Here is a 21,232-nt window from a genome sequence, read left to right as displayed (position 1 = left end):
CTCTTTTCAATAATGGTAGTCTTATTTTATCCTTTTGTCTAGTAGCATATTCATGACAATTTTGGTTTAAGACAACTTTATCCTTAAAATATTTTGTTAATTTATCGTGAAAAAATTTATGTATAAATATCAACATATTAAATTTAAGTCTCCTTCTTACAGATAACCATTTTAGTTCATCTCTCATTTTTTTTACATTGTTATATTTATTTTTCTTAAGAACTATTCTCATCGCTTTATTTTGTAAAATTTCTAGTTTATTTAAATTTCCTTCGTTTGCTAAAAATAATATTGTTGAGCAGTAATCTATATGTGGAAGAATGATTGTTTTGTAAATTAGTTCTGCAGTATCTTTATTTAATTTATTTCTCAATCTACTAAGGAAAAATATTTTTTTTGATATTTTTTTATTAACGTGTTCAAAATTTGCATTTAATGTCAATTTTGAATCAAGTATTATCCCCAAATATTTCATTTCATTAACCTTTTCTATGGTTTCATTATCAATAAGTACATTCATCCTTGGGTTTGGCTTTTTCCTTCCTAACTCCATGTATTTTGTTTTTCCAACATTAAGCTGAAGTTTATTAATTTTGAGCCACTCAGATATTCTGTTTAAGTCCTCGTTTAATTTTTGTAAAGTCTCTGTATAATTTTCTCCCGCTATATAGATTAATGTATCATCGGCAAATAACGAATTATTTGCAAAACTACTTGTGCTAATGATCTGGTGTTTATTCATTTCATATTTTTTATATCTTTTGTATGCTGACATACATACATGTATGTGTATATATATATATAATATTTCTTGTTAATTTTATTTTCTTTTTATACCCATGTTTATTTTTAGTTTTAATTTTTTGTAAATCTAACTCATTATATTGTTATACTTTATATTGTAAAAGGCACTTGTACCGTATAATAAATAAATAAAATGTGAAATCCCTGTGAATGGAGTTATACTAAAACAGGTAGAGGAATTTGTGCATCTGGGAAGTATATTTCTAGCGATGGAATGACTGAGAAAGATATTGAAAGGAGGGTGAGAGCCGGGAACAGAGTGAACGGTGCACTTGAATCAACCTTGGCTGATAAATGTTTGTCGCGAGAGTCAAAATTAGCAGTTCACAATGGAGTCCTGGTCCCGAATCTAATGTATGCGAGCGAAGTATGGACTTGGAAAAACAGGAATGAAAGTAGGCTAAATGCTGTGAAAATGCGATCTCTCAGGCAAATGTGCGGAAAAACTATGTACGATAGATGCACAAATGTCGAGATCCGTACTGTGTAAGGCTGAGTTAAGTGCTATCGACAGAATCAAGAAAGGAGCTCTGGGCCGGTTTGGACGTGTAGAGCGAATGGACAACTAAGAACGGCTAAAAATATTTACAATGCGAATGTTGATGGACCAAATCCAACAAATAATTGAAAATGGACATGTCAAAAGTCGAAATAATCGGCGCACGTGCATCAGAAGATGTATGAATGAAGAGGAAACGAGATCTGTATGCAAAGATAGAGTGATGTGGCGTTCTATCTTCTCTGCCTTCCCTTATGGGGAAACGGCGTGATGGTTGGTCTTATGTTACAGAGTATTGTTATAAGAAATAAAATACTCTGATAGATCAGTTATTTACTAAACTTTTTCAAACGCAATGGGTTTATTATCTTAAAAAACAAAATTTTCATTAGACAATGTTTTTAGTTTTTCCAAATGCTTGCAGACATACTAGATTTCCTCATTACGAGGTTATTTTGATGTGTTGATGATTATTTTTATGTTTAAACAACAATTTTCCATTTTTTTAAACTTCTTCTTGGACCAGTTGGTTTTATTACAGTATTTGAGTTTGTCCAAATGTTTGTAGACAAAAGACTGGATTTCACCCCCTCGGGAGTCGTTAAGATTAACAAATTACAACGGTTTTCGGGCGTTGCTAGCATGTGAAATAATTCAGTCAAATGAATCTTTTCACAACAATTAAGGTTTCAGCTTCTTAACATCACTAAAATCAACAAATTGAAGAATTGAAGAAATATGGATATTCAAACATTCAATATTCTGAATGTTACACGGTGTGTTAAGTGGCCACTTAAATCTACCAATGCCGGGTCATAAGCCCTGTAAATGTATGGACTTCCATATTCCCTTCTCAAAAATGTTTTGCCTTTCGGTTGCAACAAATTTATTTTTCATTAGATTTGAAAATAAATCATTAAAAAAAATAATGATTTTCTCTCGTATTTTCCACCCCTTTCAAACAAAATCCATTTTCTCTTGGATTCATTATGATTCAGCACTATGGCTAAGTGATTGGCACGAAAATTAAAGGTCAAGGGTTTGGATCTCGCTAATGCACATCCCTGGAGGGCGGGAAATTCTACGCACCAAGAGATGGCTACTTAAAGATGAAAATGAATTTTGAATAAAGAACGATTCTTTCATCTGATACGAAGAAATGAGCAGAGAAGAAAAATGAAATAAAAAACTATTAATTTATTATTATTTTAATATAAATTTTATATAAGAAGCACTAACTTTGAGGATATTCATTATAATAAAATAAATAAAATAACTTCGTTTCTTACCACTATTTTTTATTTTTATTTCACCGACCGGTTTCAAAGCAAGCAAGCTTCTTCGTCAAGGTTTATTGGTGGATTTTTATAAGCTGGCGCGTGCGCTATACTTACACATACGCATTGTGTAGTATCAGTGAATAAACCCATGATATGACATCGCACGGCATACGCATTATGAAAATAATCTCTGTCTCTCTCGCGCTATGTGGTTCAGTTCATATCTTAATGAGAGAGAATATGCAGTTGTGTTCCAGGGTAAAAGCTCAACCAACTTTCGGGTGTCTACAGGAGTGCCTCAAGGGTCAGTACTCGGACCACTCCTCTATCTCCTGTACAATAAAGATATAGAGAACATTATCAAAGAATGTGGATTGTGGTCTCGCTGCTACGCAGATGATACTCAGATTTATTTTTATTGCAAACCAGGCGAGAGAAGTGTGCTTGTCAATTTAATTGATGGATGCATCGAGAAAATAGGAAACTGGATGGCTGAAAACAGACTAACATTAAACCCATCAAAAACTGAACAACTATGGGTCGCTTCAGCCAGACGTAGGGAGTACCGCTTTACCCACCGTTAAACTACTGGGAGTTTTACTCAATTCTGACCTTTCTCTTGACGCTCAAATTAGTAGAACGATAAGTTCATGCTTCTACTAGCTGAGACAAATTAAATGCATACGCAAAAATTTGCCGGTTGATGCCGCCCGTCAATTAATAAATGCGTTTGTAGTGTCTAGAGTCGATTATTGTAATGGTATCTATGCAGGTCTACCAATGAACAAAATGACTCGCCTACAATCTGTATTGAATGCCGCAGCGAGACTTATTTTCGGAATCTCTAAGTTCAGTCATATCACTCCACTACTTCGGGAACTACACTGGCTACGTTTTCCACAGAGGGTCGAATACAAAATCTGTTGGCTTATGTATAAGTCACTGCACAACTCTGCTCCGGAATATCTAAGGGAACTATGCATTCCAGATGAACTAGCTGACAGGCGTCTCACGCTCAGATCAGCTGCGTCTACGGCGAGAGGAAAAGTTATTATACATCTACGCAAACAGCGCACTAAATTAAGTGAACGCGCATTTGCGGTCGCAGGCCCTATGGCATGGAATGCTCTCCCAGCAGAGGTGCGAGGCTGTGAAAGTGAAGTGATGTTTCGGAAAAAACTTAAAACCCACTTGTTCTCTAAATCATTTGAATAAATCCGTAGCAACCGTGACAGCAAAATAAATTATTTTAATTAAATTACAAATTTAAAAGAATCACTATGTAAAGCGCCCTTGAGGCATTTTGTTACGAAAATGGCGCTATATAAGTTTTCCATAATAATAATTATAAAATGAGCGTGACATAGACAACTATTGCTTTATTAGTTGCTAATGGTATGGTAATACAATATACACAGGATGCTTCTGCGTTCGTCTGAATTTCGCTGCGATTCTTAAGAGTAAAAATATAATAATATGTACGAGTATTAAGTTATGGATTAAAACCACTGGTTAATAAATATGTAGGTATTTTCATTGAATCAAATCATGAATAGGTCGATTATGTAGTGATGGCGCTTTCGATAAACTTACACCAAAACATTTTTAATGTATGGAATACTGATTTAAAAAAAGTTTATGTTAAATATTGTTATATTAAATGTTTTTAAAAATCTCTTTTGATTTGAGCGAAAAAAAACAAATTCTTAAGAAAATAATAATAAAAATAATCTAAAAATAATCTTCTACATAAGAACTTTGAATTATATAACTATAAAAGGACATTCAATCCATATAATCTTCACATTCGTTTGAAAATACCCTAACAAGGCGAAACAATTGTCACGAAATTTTTGTTTTTATATTTGTAAAAATAAAATAAAGTGTTCAGTAGACTCAAATCAGTGTTTGATTTCTAATATTATAAATTTTATTATCATTACGGTGGGCAATTATCATAGCATTATCTTCGCTGTCTCAATTCTGGGGATTGGTTTGCAGCAAAGTCCTGCATCTCGTCTTCCACTGCTCTATATTCTCTGCAGCCCTCTTCAGCCCAACATATAAGGAGCAGTTCAAGTCCTCGCACACTTGTTCTTAATTCTCCTGTCGGGGGCGCCCTCTGTGATTTGTCGCCGCAGCTATTCCCTCTATTATGTCATGCAGGAGACCCCCATGGCGCATAATGTGGCCGACCCATAACCTCGCCTCTCTGAGATTCGATAAGGTGCCTTCCTTCTTTGATTCTACTGAGAACCTCGTCATTAGTGATGTGGTCTCTCCAGGAAATTCCTAATATTCTTCTTAACACCACATCTCAAAGGCCTCTAATCTCTTTCGGTAAAGCATCATGTCTCACAACCGTACATTTATTTATTTATTTATTTTGACACTTTATATACATATACAATAAATATACATATAAGGGCGGGCATATTGCCTTAAGGCAATTTCTTCCTACATACCCAAACCGTTCAGTTTGAGAAAATTATAAATACATGGACATATTGAGTCTTACAATTTTATACAAAAATTTAAAACAAAGATTAACAGAATAAAAAATATATATATAAAAAAATTAACACTATACTATGAAGAGAGGGGAGAGGATGGGAAGGAAATAAGAAGGATAAAGGAACAATTTACATATTAAGATAGTGACATTTCCATCTTGACTTAAATGTAAATAAAGGGGCGTCTCTAACATTAGTGTTTAGATTATTCCATAATCGAGCGGCTACTACTGTGAAAGAGGAGGCAAGAAAATTAGAGCGATGACAGGGTATTAAAGGGGTTCTCTCGTTACAAGAACGAAAAGATAGTCCGTGTTGTGAAAGAGGTTGAGTGCTCTCTTTTAGATGAACAGGCGAAGTGGGATTATTTAAAATATTTTGAAGAAGTGATAGAATGTGAACGTTTCTTCTATGCCTGATACTGAACCAGTGTAGTTGCGTGCGATACTCGGTTATGTAGTCAAATTTGCGAAGATCAAAGATATAACGAATACAAATATTCTGCAATCGTTCTAACTTATCAAGTAATTCAGACTTAGCATCTGGATAACACACATCCGCATAGTAGGAGTTGAAGAAGTAAGCTCTGGACTAATGTTTGCTTAACATTAATTGGCAAGAAATTCTGCAATCTTTACTGTAATCTGTAATACATCAATATGCTCCATACGTGTATCTTGACAAGTTGCTTGCGGAGTTTTTGGTTTATGTTGTTTGACTCGAAATTTTTTTGATTCGATTTATTGAACGCAAGCTTTGCTTGATGTATGCAACAGTCGACTTCTCTTTTTGTTCTACCATCCCAGGTGATCCTGCTTCCAAAATATACCATTTCTTTTGCGTTTTTCAGAGATGCTTCTATTATTACTATATTTATTTATTGCTTATTACGGGCCACGGTCATCACTTTAGTTTTAATCTTGTTTATTTTCATATTGTTTTTATTATTTAGTACATTCTCCATAGATGTCAGAGCTTCTGTGAGTTTTTTTGCAATCAGAACGATGTCATCAGCATATTTTATTTGTAATGTTATTTTGGTCTAATAAAAATTAATTTAAAACTAAAATCCGTTAAAAAATAGACTTAAATCAATCAGAATATCAATGTTTGTATGCAACCAACAATCGCCTTAAAGAATTGAACACTCAAATAAACGTTCTACCTCTTGCAAAACGTTTAGTAGCCTAGCATTCTTTACAAGCAACCGGTTGGAAAACCCAAGGGTATCCATACTCTCTTAGATACCTGATCTTACTTTATAACATTTGATAATTTTATTTTCAGGGCTCGATTATCGTCCCAGAGGAACATCGCCCCGCAAGGAGTTATGGACTCCCAGTTCAGATCTGCTCCTCAACGCCCCAAGAAGGCTGAAGCTGGTCAGCAAACTGACGCTACTAACTACAAGGTACTTAATACTAAGGATAGTCAGTACTTAATCAGGTGTCCCCCAAGGCTCTAACCTAGGCCCATTGCTGTTTTCTAAAAACAGGCAGAATAGTTATGTCCCGCTTTTCATAAAATAGTTTTTTGTGTTTTAAGTATAACATTGTGTATTTATTTATTTATACTTTTTAAGTTAGTTTGTAACATCTTAAGACCTAATATACACTTTTAATAACGTGACATTTTATATCAAAATTCTTCAGGAACATATTTTTTTCAAATTGATTTTAAATACTAAAAGACTTCAAATTTCGTTTATTTCTTCAGGTAACTCATTGTACAATTTTAAACCTCTGTACAATGAGCTCTGAGACTCTGTTTTTCTCCTCATTAGTAATCTTTTTTATCTAATGTTTCACATTTATGGCATTGTAGGTTAAATTTTATTTGATTTGACTGCTTAGTTATTTTATGAATGAAAATTTCAACTTTATATTTAGCTTATTGCTTTTCTGTGAGAAATTCAAATTCTTCGTGCATTATTTCTACATTTATATATATATTATTCCTCATATCCTTTTAAGTAGAATTACTTCCTTTTAATTCCATAAGCAGCTCTTCAAACGCTTTAGGCAATTCATTGCAACAGAGATATTTAGGACAGTCAGGATCCTTCTTTGCTAAAATAAAGAACCCGTAGGTTTTTGGCAAGAGTCAGAAAAACCAGAAACCTTTTGATCCTTTCAGTTTAACTATAAACTCATTAATAAAACTTAAGTCATTGGAATTGCCAAGACTCTCAAAAAATTCTGCCATTCGACTTGTACAATATACGTTTTTTCATAAGAATTATTAGGAATATGTACAATGAACAATATACGTAGGTATGAATAATTGTATCGGCACTTAGAAATATGAACATATTGAACCCACGTACTAGACCCCCAGAATAAAAAAATACGGTAATAATAAATACAAAAACCTATTGTTCCTTAAAAACATGTAATGTTCCTTTCATTACTTTAAACCTAAAATCTAATACGTTAAATGGAGAGAAAAAACAGCGAATGTATTTATTAGATTAATACTGCATGAATTAGAAAAATAATAGAGAGAAATGTTGTATTTTGTTTAGGTAACTATAAATATTTTGATTAACATTTATTGCATTTGATAAGGGAAACATTTTAAAAAGGCGAGTATGGAAGTCTTGGCATTCACAGAACTTATGACAGGTAGACCAACATTTGATTTACTTTTGATTTAAACAAATAATTTTAAAATCGTCGCGCAGTTTTTAACTCAAATCTCAAAAAAAATCCAGTCCAGAGGTTAAACTCTCTCTCGAAAATGTATGTTGTCCTTGAGAGCTTAATGCGCACTTCTAAAATATTAAACACTCTCGGTGCTATAATGGAGACGTGCCTCAGAGCAAAAGTCGTGCGGGTTTTGGGTATTACTTAATTCATATTCTGAATGTCTGAAATGTCATATGAACAATTTGCTGAGACCTCTCATTATTGTTCGACCAGAAGGGTGTCAATGCTTCTTTTAGGTAAATTTGTCTCACACCTAGCATCTTCATCCATTGGAACAATTGTTCTGATAGATATGTTAGAGGGCACCGAAATTTTTTTTTAAATCTGTGAAAATTGCTAGAGTTGTGATAAAGGGCAAGCATTTTTTCCCTCAATCCGTCAGCACTTAATATCTCATTTAGCAATGTATCCAAAATAAAACAAGTTTATTGCATTATAACTATACTTTATTTTTTATAAAATATACAAAGGGTATATTGTGACGCGTTTCGTCTTGTTAGGACATTTTCAAACAAACTAACTTAAATATTTACAAAGTTTCCTTATATACTAAAAATAATTGCTATTTCATGTTTGTGGATTTCTATACGAGCCAAAATAAGTAGAGTAATCAAAATTCAATTAGGGTATACTGAGTATATTTTATGTTTTATTTTGGATACATTGCCAAATTAAATATGGAATTCTACCAATTGTCTGCATACACAATAAATAACTTAATATCTCCTTGGGTTATCTTTGATCACTAGACAACTCAGTTTTTATCAGGCCATGGTAAATTGAATGAAAAATTATTTTTTTGGGTTTTGACGTTTCTTTCTCTCTTCATACATATACCAAATAGAGCCTCGCGCTGCTATCCATTGTCATTTTACAGGTTCTGTCAGATATATAGATCTGTTGGCTTTCAAAAATAATTGAAAGCTTTTAAAAAGTTTTGTAATCCTTTGCGCAAATTGACCATGTCCAATCAATTTTATACCAGCCAGTGAAGAATTCGCTTCCTTCTTTTTCTCAATCCAATGAAGTACATATCGCACATTTAGGAAGAAAACTACTTAATTTAAAATGAGTTAAGATCATAAAACGACTTCAATGAACATTATCCATCTTTCTGCATTTAAAAAAACGCAACATTCTGGTGGGAATAGGACAAAACCGTTACATCGGTCTCTTTATTACTCAGAGAATTTAGGTTCCGTGTCGGTACGGAAGTGACGCAATTAGTTTTGTGTTTATATTGCTGTGTGAAGGACGCAACGCAGACAAACATATAGTGACCGAAAGCCGGTTGAGTTGATTTTATTCCGATACAAACTTAGTTCTTAGTTCCGACTTACCGATAATCTTAGTGACTTATTTAAGTTTCTGTCATTTCGTGAATAAATAAAAACATGCATTCGGTGACCTGATCTGACCTAATTAAAATTATGTCGTTTTTATTATTTTATTTTTTTATCAAAGCGCTTTTGTTTGTTTTTTTTAAATCTAATAATGACTCATTAAATAAATGTCTTGTTTAAATTTATAATAATTTATTTTTAGTACGCTTTTTTTATAGATTCATAGCTGAAAGCCTTTGGTAAAAATTTTAACTCAAGATTTGGTGCTGTTTTCAAAAAATACGAAGCAATCGACGAAAGAATACGATGGTCTCACAATTTATATTCTTCTTTTGCAACTTCCCAAAAAGTTATTTTTTTTAATCGAATCGTTTTCGTCTTAAAGGTGCGATATTATGTACTTCTGGGTTGCTTTCTTTCCGCACGAAAATGCCAAGACTATCTACATTCATATAGCTTCTTCGGGAAGCATTTCTCTTTTGGCAACCAGCAATTTTTCCCTGTACCGGGAGACTCGAGTCCTCAGATGCCGTGGGCAAGCTGATTCTAGTTTAAATTCACAATTCACTACTCTTCTTAATTAATCTAAGTTTAGATGCTTGCACGTACATTAATTACGTCCACAGGAAGTCTTTTAATTAAAGGCTTAATTTATCTTCATTGTCACACGCTCCTGCCAGAGCGTGTTTACCAATCTGGAATATGGTTATGTTGCAGATACTGAACCCAACCAATGGACACGGATCCAAGAATGGAGACAACCAGTGGAAGAAGTATATGGACTCGCCAGGAGTTGGAAGTCCAGTTCAAGTAATTTAATATTTCCTTGATTTTTTAATTATTCGTTTATTTGCTTCGAGACATTGCATAAACCTTTTCAGGCCTAAAAAATATTTTTCATTCTGAACGTACTTATTGGAATTATTACATTTTTTTCAAATCAAATCGAAGAAAGAAAAAATTAGTTTGAATCAAAATCACTTTTTTGATTTTTTTATATATATTCGAGAAACTTCGCCGCACAATTAAATGCTCTAATTTTTACCGCGCGCAAGAAAACATTTTTTGCGTCCAATTTCCCTTATGACTGAACATCCTCATTGTATTCGAACCAGAAGTCGAAAAAATTCCTAATTTATAAAACGGGGTCTACAACAGTAAACAAAAATAATTATTTAGTTATTTTATTATTTACTTTTTATCAACACTTGACAAACTGATTACTCTGATGTCCCTATTATTGGGATGATGCTTAATGTTCCATCGAATTCGTGTCCATTTTGGTCTGCGTTGTTTCGTTTTATGAGACGCAACATTCTTGTCATCAACTTGTTATTTATTTGATTGGAAGATATATTTCCATAGCAATGAACCTGACATAAATATTCAGCTTAATACTGTCTTAATTTTCGTTATACAATTATTACACCATGCCTAAAACACGCACCACTTTGCACACAGAAGTTTTTCTTTTGCCGTCCCAGGAGTGTTCAAAATCCTGCAGACTTATTCATTCACAATTTCGTTTCGTAAGTTCGTTCGTTCGTTATATATCCCCCTCACTCTAACGCAATCAAAATCGTATTTCGTTCTCATACGATACGAAACGAATTAGTTACAAAATAAGGACGCTGGATAAATGCAGAGTAATATTTATTTGAAAGATAAGTATTCTACAAAAATCCCTCGATTGATTGATTTCCGTTGTATGTAATAAGTACATTTATTTGTCTGCATTGTACGAAAAAATATCTATTTAGACATAGCTAGATAATGCTAGCACGCAGTAGCCATCAAAAGTTGTATTTACAGATTGAATTTTAGAAATAATCACGCGAAATTTATGTCTATATCTGTTCTTTATCTTTCTCTTTTTGGCAAATAAAGAATGAAGAGTACCTACGTAAGAAATTGACAAACGTACGATGTTAATGGATATTTTTTACTTGCTTCGTCTTGAAATGGTATATTTTACGCTTTTGGTGGGGAATCGTAGAGTTTGAATGACAAAAACGTATTCCCATATTTTCCCCCTGAATTATGGGCGCTAGAGCGATGATTTTTACACACGAGCAATGTCCACTATTGGCGTGTCTATCATTTTCCGTTTTTTATTTTTTTATTTTTATAAATTGTCTTTTATAGGAGCTAATATGATCTAAAAACGTTTTAAATTGCCTCGTTTTATCTGCCGTCTTCGGACGTATGGTAAACAAATGTAGTAACTATTTATTTATTTATTTTAATTGTGCCAACACATATTTTTTTTTCTGATACTCTTTTTTTTTTTAAATTGAAAACCATTCAGTTTTTGGATGCGGAAAACGGGAATACGAGACCTTGATTTTTTTTATTTTAGTTCGATCGGTCCGGTGCCGTTGTCTTTTTCACACAGTATTTGTGGAGGGATCTGCGAGAGAGTGACAGAAAAACTGTATACCTATGATGTGCTTTTATATGTTTATTTTATAAGTTCCGTCAACTTGTCTGACTGTTGCTGTTTCCGTTTCCAGGCCGCTGGGCCGCCGAGTCCCCTCTCGGGAAGAAGGCGAACCGGCGGTAGCTCCGGAGGTCAGAGAGCCAAGCAGCCAGAGAGGATGAGCGCTGCCCAGCAACTTCAGGCCACCGCGCCGCCTCCTCATCAGGTAAACATCGCCATAAATATTTTAGTTGAAATTAGCCGGGACCTCTTTTACGCCGGTTCAACATTGTTTTGAAAATTTATTTAACTCGACACGTCGCCAAAAAATAATAATCAAGTCACAGCAAAGGATTGTCAGTACTACTTTTGACAATTCTAACACCGAGAGTTAGAAAGGCAACACTATTTTCTTTTGATTCCCTGCCTGTTCTAGGATTACTGTGGCTTTGCATAACTTTAGAACAATTTAATAGTAATACATTCAAGTTTCCTCTCAAACATAACCATAATACACGCTTCACGTCTAATGATGGCTTGGTAGTACCACAAGTATGTAATAAATATGGAAATAGAACTCTCAAATATTTAGTACCTAGCATTTTTAATTTATTGCGGAAAGAACTTAAATTTAACTCACATTGTAACAAGAGCAAAATAAGAGAGTGGCTACTCGATCAAAAGTTCATATTTGAATAGTAGCTTATGTGTAAATATTTTAATTTTTCATATATTTTCTTGTATTAAAAAAATATATATATTACTATTATTTGTATATACATGTATATTCTGATCTTTCCGTCTGTTAATTTATAACTGTTATTCATTGTTTTTATAAATGTAGATAATAAATATAATCTCCACCAACAAGCTACAGAAAGTGGCTTGGTGGGATTTTAGTTTTAGTAAAAATATAACAATTCAAATTTTGAAAACTGTAAAAATGTAAAATTATATTATTTAAACAAAATTTAAAAAATGACAGCACAAAAAATTTGTTCAGTTCATACCTAGAGACAGAGGCTCCTTTGACAAAAAAGAAAAGAAAATATGAACTATAATCTTCTCTTATACACATCCAATTTACTTAAAATTAGTGAAACAAGAATAATATCTGATCTGATTTTTTAAAATAAAGTTATAAATAATATATTTGATGTTCCTGATTCGGTCAAATGTATCAAATGTATTTTATACATATATTTTTTTTTTGCACCACAACAGGCCAGGAGGCCCAATTACAGCGGTGAATTACATCACAGAACACCCAGGCTTGAGAAAAATCACATTTAATTTTTGTGTTCTCACCGGGAATCGAACCCGGAACCTTCCGTCTGTGAGTCAAGCGTCTTGACCACTACACCACGGAGGCCGCCTATGAGTATTTCAATGAGGCATCATATTTATTTTAGATACATATATCTAAGTCGAATTTGCAAATTAATTATCTGTTCCCGAGAATTCACTATCTCGGGAACAAACACACTGATGGCCAAAAACTATATGTATTTGCTATAACTTTATCAAACCAATTTATTTAACCAATTATTCTTTAAAAAAATAAGATAATAATTTCATTTCTTGTATTTTTTAATTTTTTTTCACATATATATATTTTTTTCATTTTATATTGTATTTTTGGGCGTTAATAAATTAATAAATCAGTTCTTTTTTTACACCACATACAGCAGGCCAGATGGCCCAATTACAGTGGTAAATGACAGTAGAAAACATCCAGGCTTGATCCACAAAACAATCACTATTTTAATTTTTGAGTTTTCACCGGGAATCAAACCCGGAGCCTTCCGTGTGTAAGTCAAGCGTCTTAGCCACTACACCACCGAGGCCCCCATGATTTTTAAATTGTTTTTTACATTAACTTTCATTCCTTGTCTTTTAATTTATTTTATTATTACTTCTCATATGTTCTTTTTTTGAATTCCTTAAAATATATATTTTTTTCTTTTTGAAAATGTTTTTGCATTTAAACATGTTTTTTAGTTAATTATTTTTAGAATGTGTTTTCATTTAATATTTTCCTTTACTTATGTAATTATTAGTGATTAGATAATTTTATCACTATAACTATTTTATCTATTGTTTTTGGGTTACTTTAAATATTGTTTTTCTCTTGTAATTATTTTGTCGGCCTCGTGGTATAATGGTCAGCGCGTTTGCCTGCCATGCAAGAGGTCACGGGTTCGATTCCCGCCATGGTCGATATGAAATATTTATTCACAAGGATGTTTTCACACCGGAATATTTCATTCCTGAAGCGTTATACTGATCAAATTACCATTGTGTAATGAAAATGATCAAGATACGCTGCGATTGGCGTAACAATGCAGTGCTCTATGCACCATTAGAGTTTTAATTTAATCTTTCAATAACTGTCAGTTTTGTTTTATCCGTTTTCATATTATTCTTGTTCTTAAAATAGTAAAAATATTTCATTGATAACCTTAGCATGTAATATAATATGGAAACTTCACTGGTCCATTAGAATTAGGTCTAAATTTGTATAAAAGAAAATAAAAAAATGAATACATACATACATGTAAATTTTAATAACATATAGCAGCTAAATGACATAATAATTTATACTCTTTGCAGATGCATTACGCCAATATGAACTCCGGACAGCACCCCTCAAAAATGGGTTCAGGGGGTCAGGTAAACCTTTTTATATATTTTATAGTCCATACAGACATCAAATACCTGTTTTACCGACCACACATTGCACAAATATCATCGCCAGACATGTTTTAAATACTGTAAGAGACAAAGTTTATAATATCGCACCTAATCGATAATAATGGCATAAGTCCACAGTCGTCATTTTTAATTTAAGAATGTAGAAGCCTTTCTGAATATATTTCCTATCCACACAACAGCATGATTCTTAAAAATATGTGCGTGCCTTTTAATGTAAGAATTTCAATATTTTACTTGAATTTTTTATCCATGTTCAAGAAACAATAGCCGCCCGAGTATACTCGGGTGTAGTCCTTAAGTGGTTAAACTTTGGTTTTAATAAAATAACTGTGCGCATTTGTGTCATATTTACAGTGGCACAAATCTTACAAGATGGTCTCAGTAATAAAAGTAGACTAGTTTCTATCATTCATTGAGTAGTACAAATAGTACAAGTTAGTTCTAGCTGTATAAGTAGACTCATTTCTCTCCCATCTTTAATGGTTTAAGTAGTATATCTGAAATATATATGTTATTTGTAGAAATTACTCCGATATGGTTACACAGATGAAATGATCCGTAAATAATAACCCATTTTGCAAAATATGACTTCTGTAGCTAATTAATTGAGTTCATAATAACGTTTTTTGTTATCCTGAAAAGTTACGCTTTTGCAATTATACTCTTATGTCTGCATTTATAAACAAAAAGGGTAAAATGCGCTATCACCAAGTAAACAATGTTATTTTTCTTTGTAGTTGCAGTCCCCAGGCAGTGTATCATCGCAGTCATCCAACCGCTCCAGCGTCGGTAACCCCAGCCAGTCCGCTAACCCCGGTATGATGGGGGGCATGCCACCCGCTAGCGGTGGTAGCAACGGGGCCGGGGGCCGAGTCAAGGGGGTCCCGCAGAGCTTCGGCTATGTCAAGAGACAGGGGGGCCAGCCACAGCAGGCTGTGGCTAATGGCAGCCCAGTGCAAGGTTAGATGATAAGGATATAAATACATCCTGTAATTTTGTAAATAGGGTCTAGAATTCCAATCGTCCATCCGCTCAGTAGTTTCAAGACTTGTAATCTAACTCCTATTTTTATAAATTAGTTTATTTTATGTTTTTTAAAGTATCATTAAAACACTGAACTCCATTGTCAAATATTTTTTTTTATCTAAATGGGGGCTAGATTTCTTACCGTCCACGCGCTCTGTAGCTGCAAGACGTGCTGTAATCTAGCTCCTATCCGTTATAATTGTAATATATCGTAATAGGAAAATATTAAGCTCCTATCTATTATTATTTTTTTTTATTTTTAAATCATATAACACAAAGTATTTTTCATACGTTGAATTACATTCCAAGGAGTTACAACAACTCAATTCGGGACATAAATAATATTAACATTAAAAAAAGAACACATATTGAGAACAACAAAGAAACAAAGCAAGTTTAGCACCTTTATAACTAAATATAGCACAACAATATATACGCCAAAAACCTTTTCTTACACAAGCAGAATAAATATATAAAAAAACGCTTTTAAGAATAAAAAAGGAGTGAATCTACTGAGGGAGATAAGGTCATTAACATCACATGCCACGCAGATGATGCAGCCATAGTGATTGTAATTGTAATATACCATAAAGGTCTATAAAATACTGTCCATAATTTTTTTTTTAACGTATTAATAGCGTATTTTCCATTTACCATTTAAATTTAAAAAGAACATCGTCACGTTTGACGTCACAACTGTCACACCCAAATATGTGGCATTTTGTAAAGGCTTATTTTTATTAAATTTCATTTTAAAAGTTATGTATCTAAACATTTCTTCACAATATCCATATTGATTTTGAAAATACAATTCATTTTTCTAAATCCATCTCACGTGTTTTTATCGGTATTCAGAATATGTGATATTTCCCTATTGGAGACAAGGAAGTGAAATCCCAACCGTCCATGCGCTCTGTAGCTGCAAGACGTGCTGGGATCTTTATTTATAGTACAGTGCTCTTGAGTGTAAAAGGCATTGATGATATTATTTTGTATGCTATCTGCCTAACCTAGATGTAAAAAAATGTTATGAAAATTAAATATATGTAACATTATAATTATTCAAGATTCATTCAGAGTCTAATTTTAACAAGCATGAATATAATAAAACTTGGGTTGAAGTAAATAACAATTAATTGTTAACAGTGTATTCAGATATGATTAGCTATTATTAACTCTCCCTTCCCGGTGATGTGTAGTCAGTCCATCTCTATAAAAGAGTACCAAATATATAATTGTCGCACACACTCTTTACGTCTCACTTTTGATACTACAGGTATATTCGGGGGCGAAAAAGACAATTTCGCGCGTCACACATGCGAACAGCAAAGTTTCCAGTACTTCTACCAAATGCCAGTTAGTATAAGTAGCTCTCAGAGTTTCATCAAAGGTGATTCTTTTGCCCGCGATGCGAGCATGAGCTAATGGTTTTTGATGTTTTTAGCAATAAACTAAAAGATATTATCACTTCTCATTTCAACTATAAATTATTTAGTCGGCCTCGTAGTGCAGTGGTCAGCGCGTTTGCCTACCATCCAAGAGGTCTCGGATTCGATTCCCGACATGGTCAACATGAAATATTTATTTAAAAACCTGTTTTTACACTAGGATATTTCAGTCTCTAGATTGGTACCTAATGCGTAAGACTGATCATCTTACCTTCATGTAACAAAAATGATCAAGATACACTGTAATTGGTGCACCAATGCAGTGTTCTATGAACCATTAGGAGTGGAAAGGGAATGATGATTTTATTTATTTATTTAATCCAATATAAAATACAAATACATAGATTACAAAAATGTTTATACAATAGGTACAGTACATTCAATATAATTTTATTTTTATTTATGGATGTAGCCACTCCACTGGCCCACAGGCACGTTCCGGAGTGTCAGTGTATTATTTATTTTATAGGTACATACTTTCACATCAATTGTGTAAAAATTCAAAAGAAATAAAAAACAAATAAAAAAAATTTGAAGCTTATTTTTTACATGTAACGACTACACAGCACCGTATTGCGCGGATGTTTTTGGCGCTGTGAGGGAACGGTTAATGGTGTGGGGATTAATAAAATAATTTGTTATTCAGGTGGAGGTAGAACGGCCCAGGTGTCGGCCGTCCCGAGAACTAAGGTGAAGGTATCGGGAGGAACTCAAACTTGTACACAAGACCTACAAATTCACAGTGAGTGTTCTGGATAAAATATATCTGTCGATTTGTTTGTATTTCTACGTTCTTCTTCCTTTCCGAGGCGGGATCTGGAGCGTGCGGCCGCGGTCTCAATTTGGAACTAACACTGTATTCCTCCACTGTCATACTGGGAAATTAGAAAAGGGTGATTGTGCTGACCATGTGTATTTGATTGATCACAAACTGACAAAACTGCAGTGAGGGGTACAATGAAAGTTTTTAAAGTATATTTGTTTTGTTATTTTCGCGGTTTGATTGTAAAGAAATATTAAATTTTCGCTTAATTAGTTTTAAAAAAAAAAAAATTGATATTGATATGCGAAACTGAAGAAAGACTCAAGTCTTTATGAACAGTTTCGGGAAAGGGGTGGATGCTTTCATTGTAATATATCTGTTGGAAGATGGAAAAACATGATTTCATTTCTTTATGAATTTGGAAGGAGAGCTTTGATAGACTCCCTAATTCAAGTATCAGTAAATGAAAAGAACATTTGAGTCGTCTATTCCCAAAATATGGCCGCCACGGCGGGTTTTGGAAATACACGATTCATTTGTTTATTCAGAATTTATTATTCGCCGTAACGTGTTTACACAAAATGCTGAAAAATCCGGTGATATATATATAATGGCGGCCTCCGTGGTGTGGTGGTCAAGACGCTTGACTCACGCATGGAAGGTTCTGGGTTCGATTCCCGGTGAGAACACAAAAATCAAAATGTGATTTTTCTCAAGCCTGGGTGTTCTGTGATGTAATTCACCACTGCATTTGGGCCTCCTGGCCTGTTGTGGTGCAAAAAATAAATAAATAATGGGTGTCTGAAAATTTAAGCAAGATTTGAATTAAATAGAAAACACAGTTTTTTTTATTTAACTTTTTGTACATAATGTTAATTGTACATTGGCGGGCTTATTGCCAAATGGCAATTTCTTCCAACCAACCAATAAAATAAGAGTTTTATTTTTCTAATGCAAGTTAAAACATATTTAATAGAACATAAAGATAAAAAAAAGCTTACGATGTTTAAAAATATAAATAAATGTATTTGTGTATAAATTACCTTAAATCAATACCATTACTCAATGGGAAAAGGGGAAAAAGAGGAAAGAAGAAAGGAGGAGAGATTAAGGAAGAGAAAGGAGATGTTTCTTCAGACGTGATTTAAACAGAGATACTGTAGTAACACCTCTTATGGTGGATGGGAGATGATTCCACAGTCGAGCCGCATGGACACTATATGAGTTAGAGAAGAAATAGGAATTGTGGATGGGTATTAAGAGAGTGCCTTGAGAATTAGAACTTTTTTTTTTAGTGTTTGGATTTTTTTTTTTTTATTGAGTCATAAAGTACAAGATTCAGATAGGTAATCAGCGATTCGGATAGTCGGAGTTTGGATAATTGGAGTTCTACTGTATTTAATTACTTAGGTTTTGTTAGCAGAACATCTAGTGACTTTACTAATATGTTCACAGTCAAAGCACTATATTGCTCACTTGTTCATCCTCTTTTAGAGTATGCCTCCGTGATCTGGTCTACCTTCTATGTAGGCTAAATAAATCATATCGAATCGGTACATCGTCTGCTAAAAAAAGTTACATGGATGATTGGCCTCGAGAGGGGAGACTATACTTACGGAGAAATGGAGTCAATGTTCAGAATCTCAAGTCTTCAAGAAGAGAGAAATAACATTGACTCCGTATTCATATTTAACTTGCTAAAAGGCTTATTTGATGTACCATTGATACTGGAACAAGTGGCATTCACTGTTCTGATCCGCTGGTTGCTAAATAATAATATGCTTTTCATTGATGAGCACAGCACAAACTATGGCTTGCATGCACTAATGTCACGATTATGTCGCATTATAAACGCGAGACAGAATTACAACTGTTTTGGTGTAAGATTTTCTAGATTTTAACAGTCACTAAGATAGACCAGATCTTGTCTCAAGGCAGTAGTTTTTTTTTTGTGTCCTAGCTTTAATTTTTTTTAGCTGTATTTTATTTCAGTTGTGCCTGTATATATTATGAAGATATTACCGTTGTTAAATGGACTGAATAAGTCTGTAAATAAATAAATAATTTCCCTAGGCAGTGAAATCCAGCCTGTCTACAAACATTTGGCCGTACTCAAAACACTAACCTTGATCATTTGAAAATTCTGTAGATGTAATGAAACAATGTTTCTAGAAGGAGGTGGAGGGGTAAAGAGCTTCTCGCTCAGTGGCAGCGCTGCCTCTCAGCTGTCTCAGTCTGTTAGAGAGAGACTGATGATGGGCAGTCAGAGTCTTCCTAAACCAGGATCACATGACTTCGCTGTCCTCTTCCAACACCACAGGTAATATTTTTGTCTCTCACTTTCATCATTTTCCCATCCGCACCCAGTGATGGAATAATACTTTTATTTCAGGGAGATTTTTGGATTTAATTTTTTATATCAGATAAAAGAAAGAAAACGGGCTTTCGTTTAGGAGAACTTAATATGTTCATCCAGGACATTGCATACTCTCGGGGCCACAAAATATAAATTTCGTACGTTGTTATTAAATAATTAAAAAACCAATTAACAAAATACTACATGAATAAAAGTTTTTATACCTGCGCTACCGATCTGCAAAATTTTTTCTCCTATTTTCACCAGTCTGCAGGCTTAAAATGGTTGGGAGACGCTGATGTAAAGCATGGTAGGCAAACACGCCAACCACTTCACTACCTACATGTAACAGATGATTGATAAACTATGCATTTAGTGTGCCAACGCAGTGCCTTATGCACCATCGGGTGCAAACAGGGGTATGACAATGATTAAACGCACTGAACGTATATTGCAAAAGTCATGTATGTATATAGATACTTGTTATTGTATTTATGCGTATAAGTGGCTGTGGTCTTCATTTGAATCAATTGATTTGTCAATTACATTGTGGGTATTAAAACTATTTTTATCTGCCAATCTTCTTAACAATACTTTCAATTATCTTAATGCAGTGTGAAACTGTCTGCTCTTAAGCTAAGAGCATGTCAAAACTATTTATCTTTTCGTTAAATAATTGTTGAGTTTTGTGACTTGTACAAAATATAATGAAAAAGTTTAATGGGTGAGAAAAAATACATTTGTGTAATACTTACAACTAATGTAGTTTGCTGAGAGTAATGATTCGCTCTGTTTAAATAGAAGTCTTTTGGCTCTATTTATTTATTTTATTTACTTAAAGACAGTTTATTACACATTATTTGAGACATAAGTCCCAACTCCATGGGACTAAAAGTCCTGTGTTGAGTTGGGATGAGCAATTAGTTGACACAGACACATGAGAATATCATCACAAATATTTTATACGATCAGAAACACAACAATAATTATAATAGTATAATAAACAAATATATGGCACATCAATTGGTAAACAGTAAACTCAAACATTCGGAAAATCATCAAGGAGTTTCCCACTCAAAACCCTTTGGGAAAAAAAGCAGCTTTTGTTTTTATCCCCCAATATCCAGAATGTAGTCAATTCATCACACAACTTAGAATTCTCGAGGTTAGATCTTCCGGCTTTTCTTAGATCTCTTTGCCACTAAAACAGAGTGAGATGAAGATGGGTTGGCATGGTTTAGCTCTAAATATTATATGTTTAAGAATACATTGTATACCATTAATCTATTTCCCTTGTTTGTCTTTGTCCTTGTCATAGTTTTATGTTCTAATTATTCAGATTCTTGTACATATCGTCA

General features: G+C 33.5%; 1 protein-coding gene across 1 annotated transcript in view; it reads left to right on the top strand.

Moving 5' to 3' along the window:
- Positions 1–21,232, top strand: part of sick (sickie) — a gene marked incomplete at its 3' end in the record, with an annotated part of 277,888 nt that overhangs the window by 112,994 nt on the left and 143,662 nt on the right. Inside the window, exons 5-11 of the mRNA XM_088240015.1 lie at positions 6,384–6,507; positions 9,865–9,957; positions 11,661–11,792; positions 14,180–14,239; positions 15,019–15,241; positions 17,402–17,497; positions 19,691–19,838. Of these exons, the coding sequence (XP_088096141.1) occupies positions 6,384–6,507; positions 9,865–9,957; positions 11,661–11,792; positions 14,180–14,239; positions 15,019–15,241; positions 17,402–17,497; positions 19,691–19,838 (876 nt within the window). The remainder of the gene's footprint in view (positions 1–6,383; positions 6,508–9,864; positions 9,958–11,660; positions 11,793–14,179; positions 14,240–15,018; positions 15,242–17,401; positions 17,498–19,690; positions 19,839–21,232) is intronic.

This window comes from Micrasema longulum, unplaced genomic scaffold (genome assembly GCF_059751315.1).
Source record: "Micrasema longulum isolate JH-2025_06_02 unplaced genomic scaffold, ASM5975131v1 h1tg002327l, whole genome shotgun sequence".
NCBI lineage: Eukaryota > Metazoa > Arthropoda > Insecta > Trichoptera > Brachycentridae > Micrasema > Micrasema longulum.
Note: the sequence above shows the minus strand (reverse complement) of the source record. Positions and strands in the feature narration are given on the sequence as shown.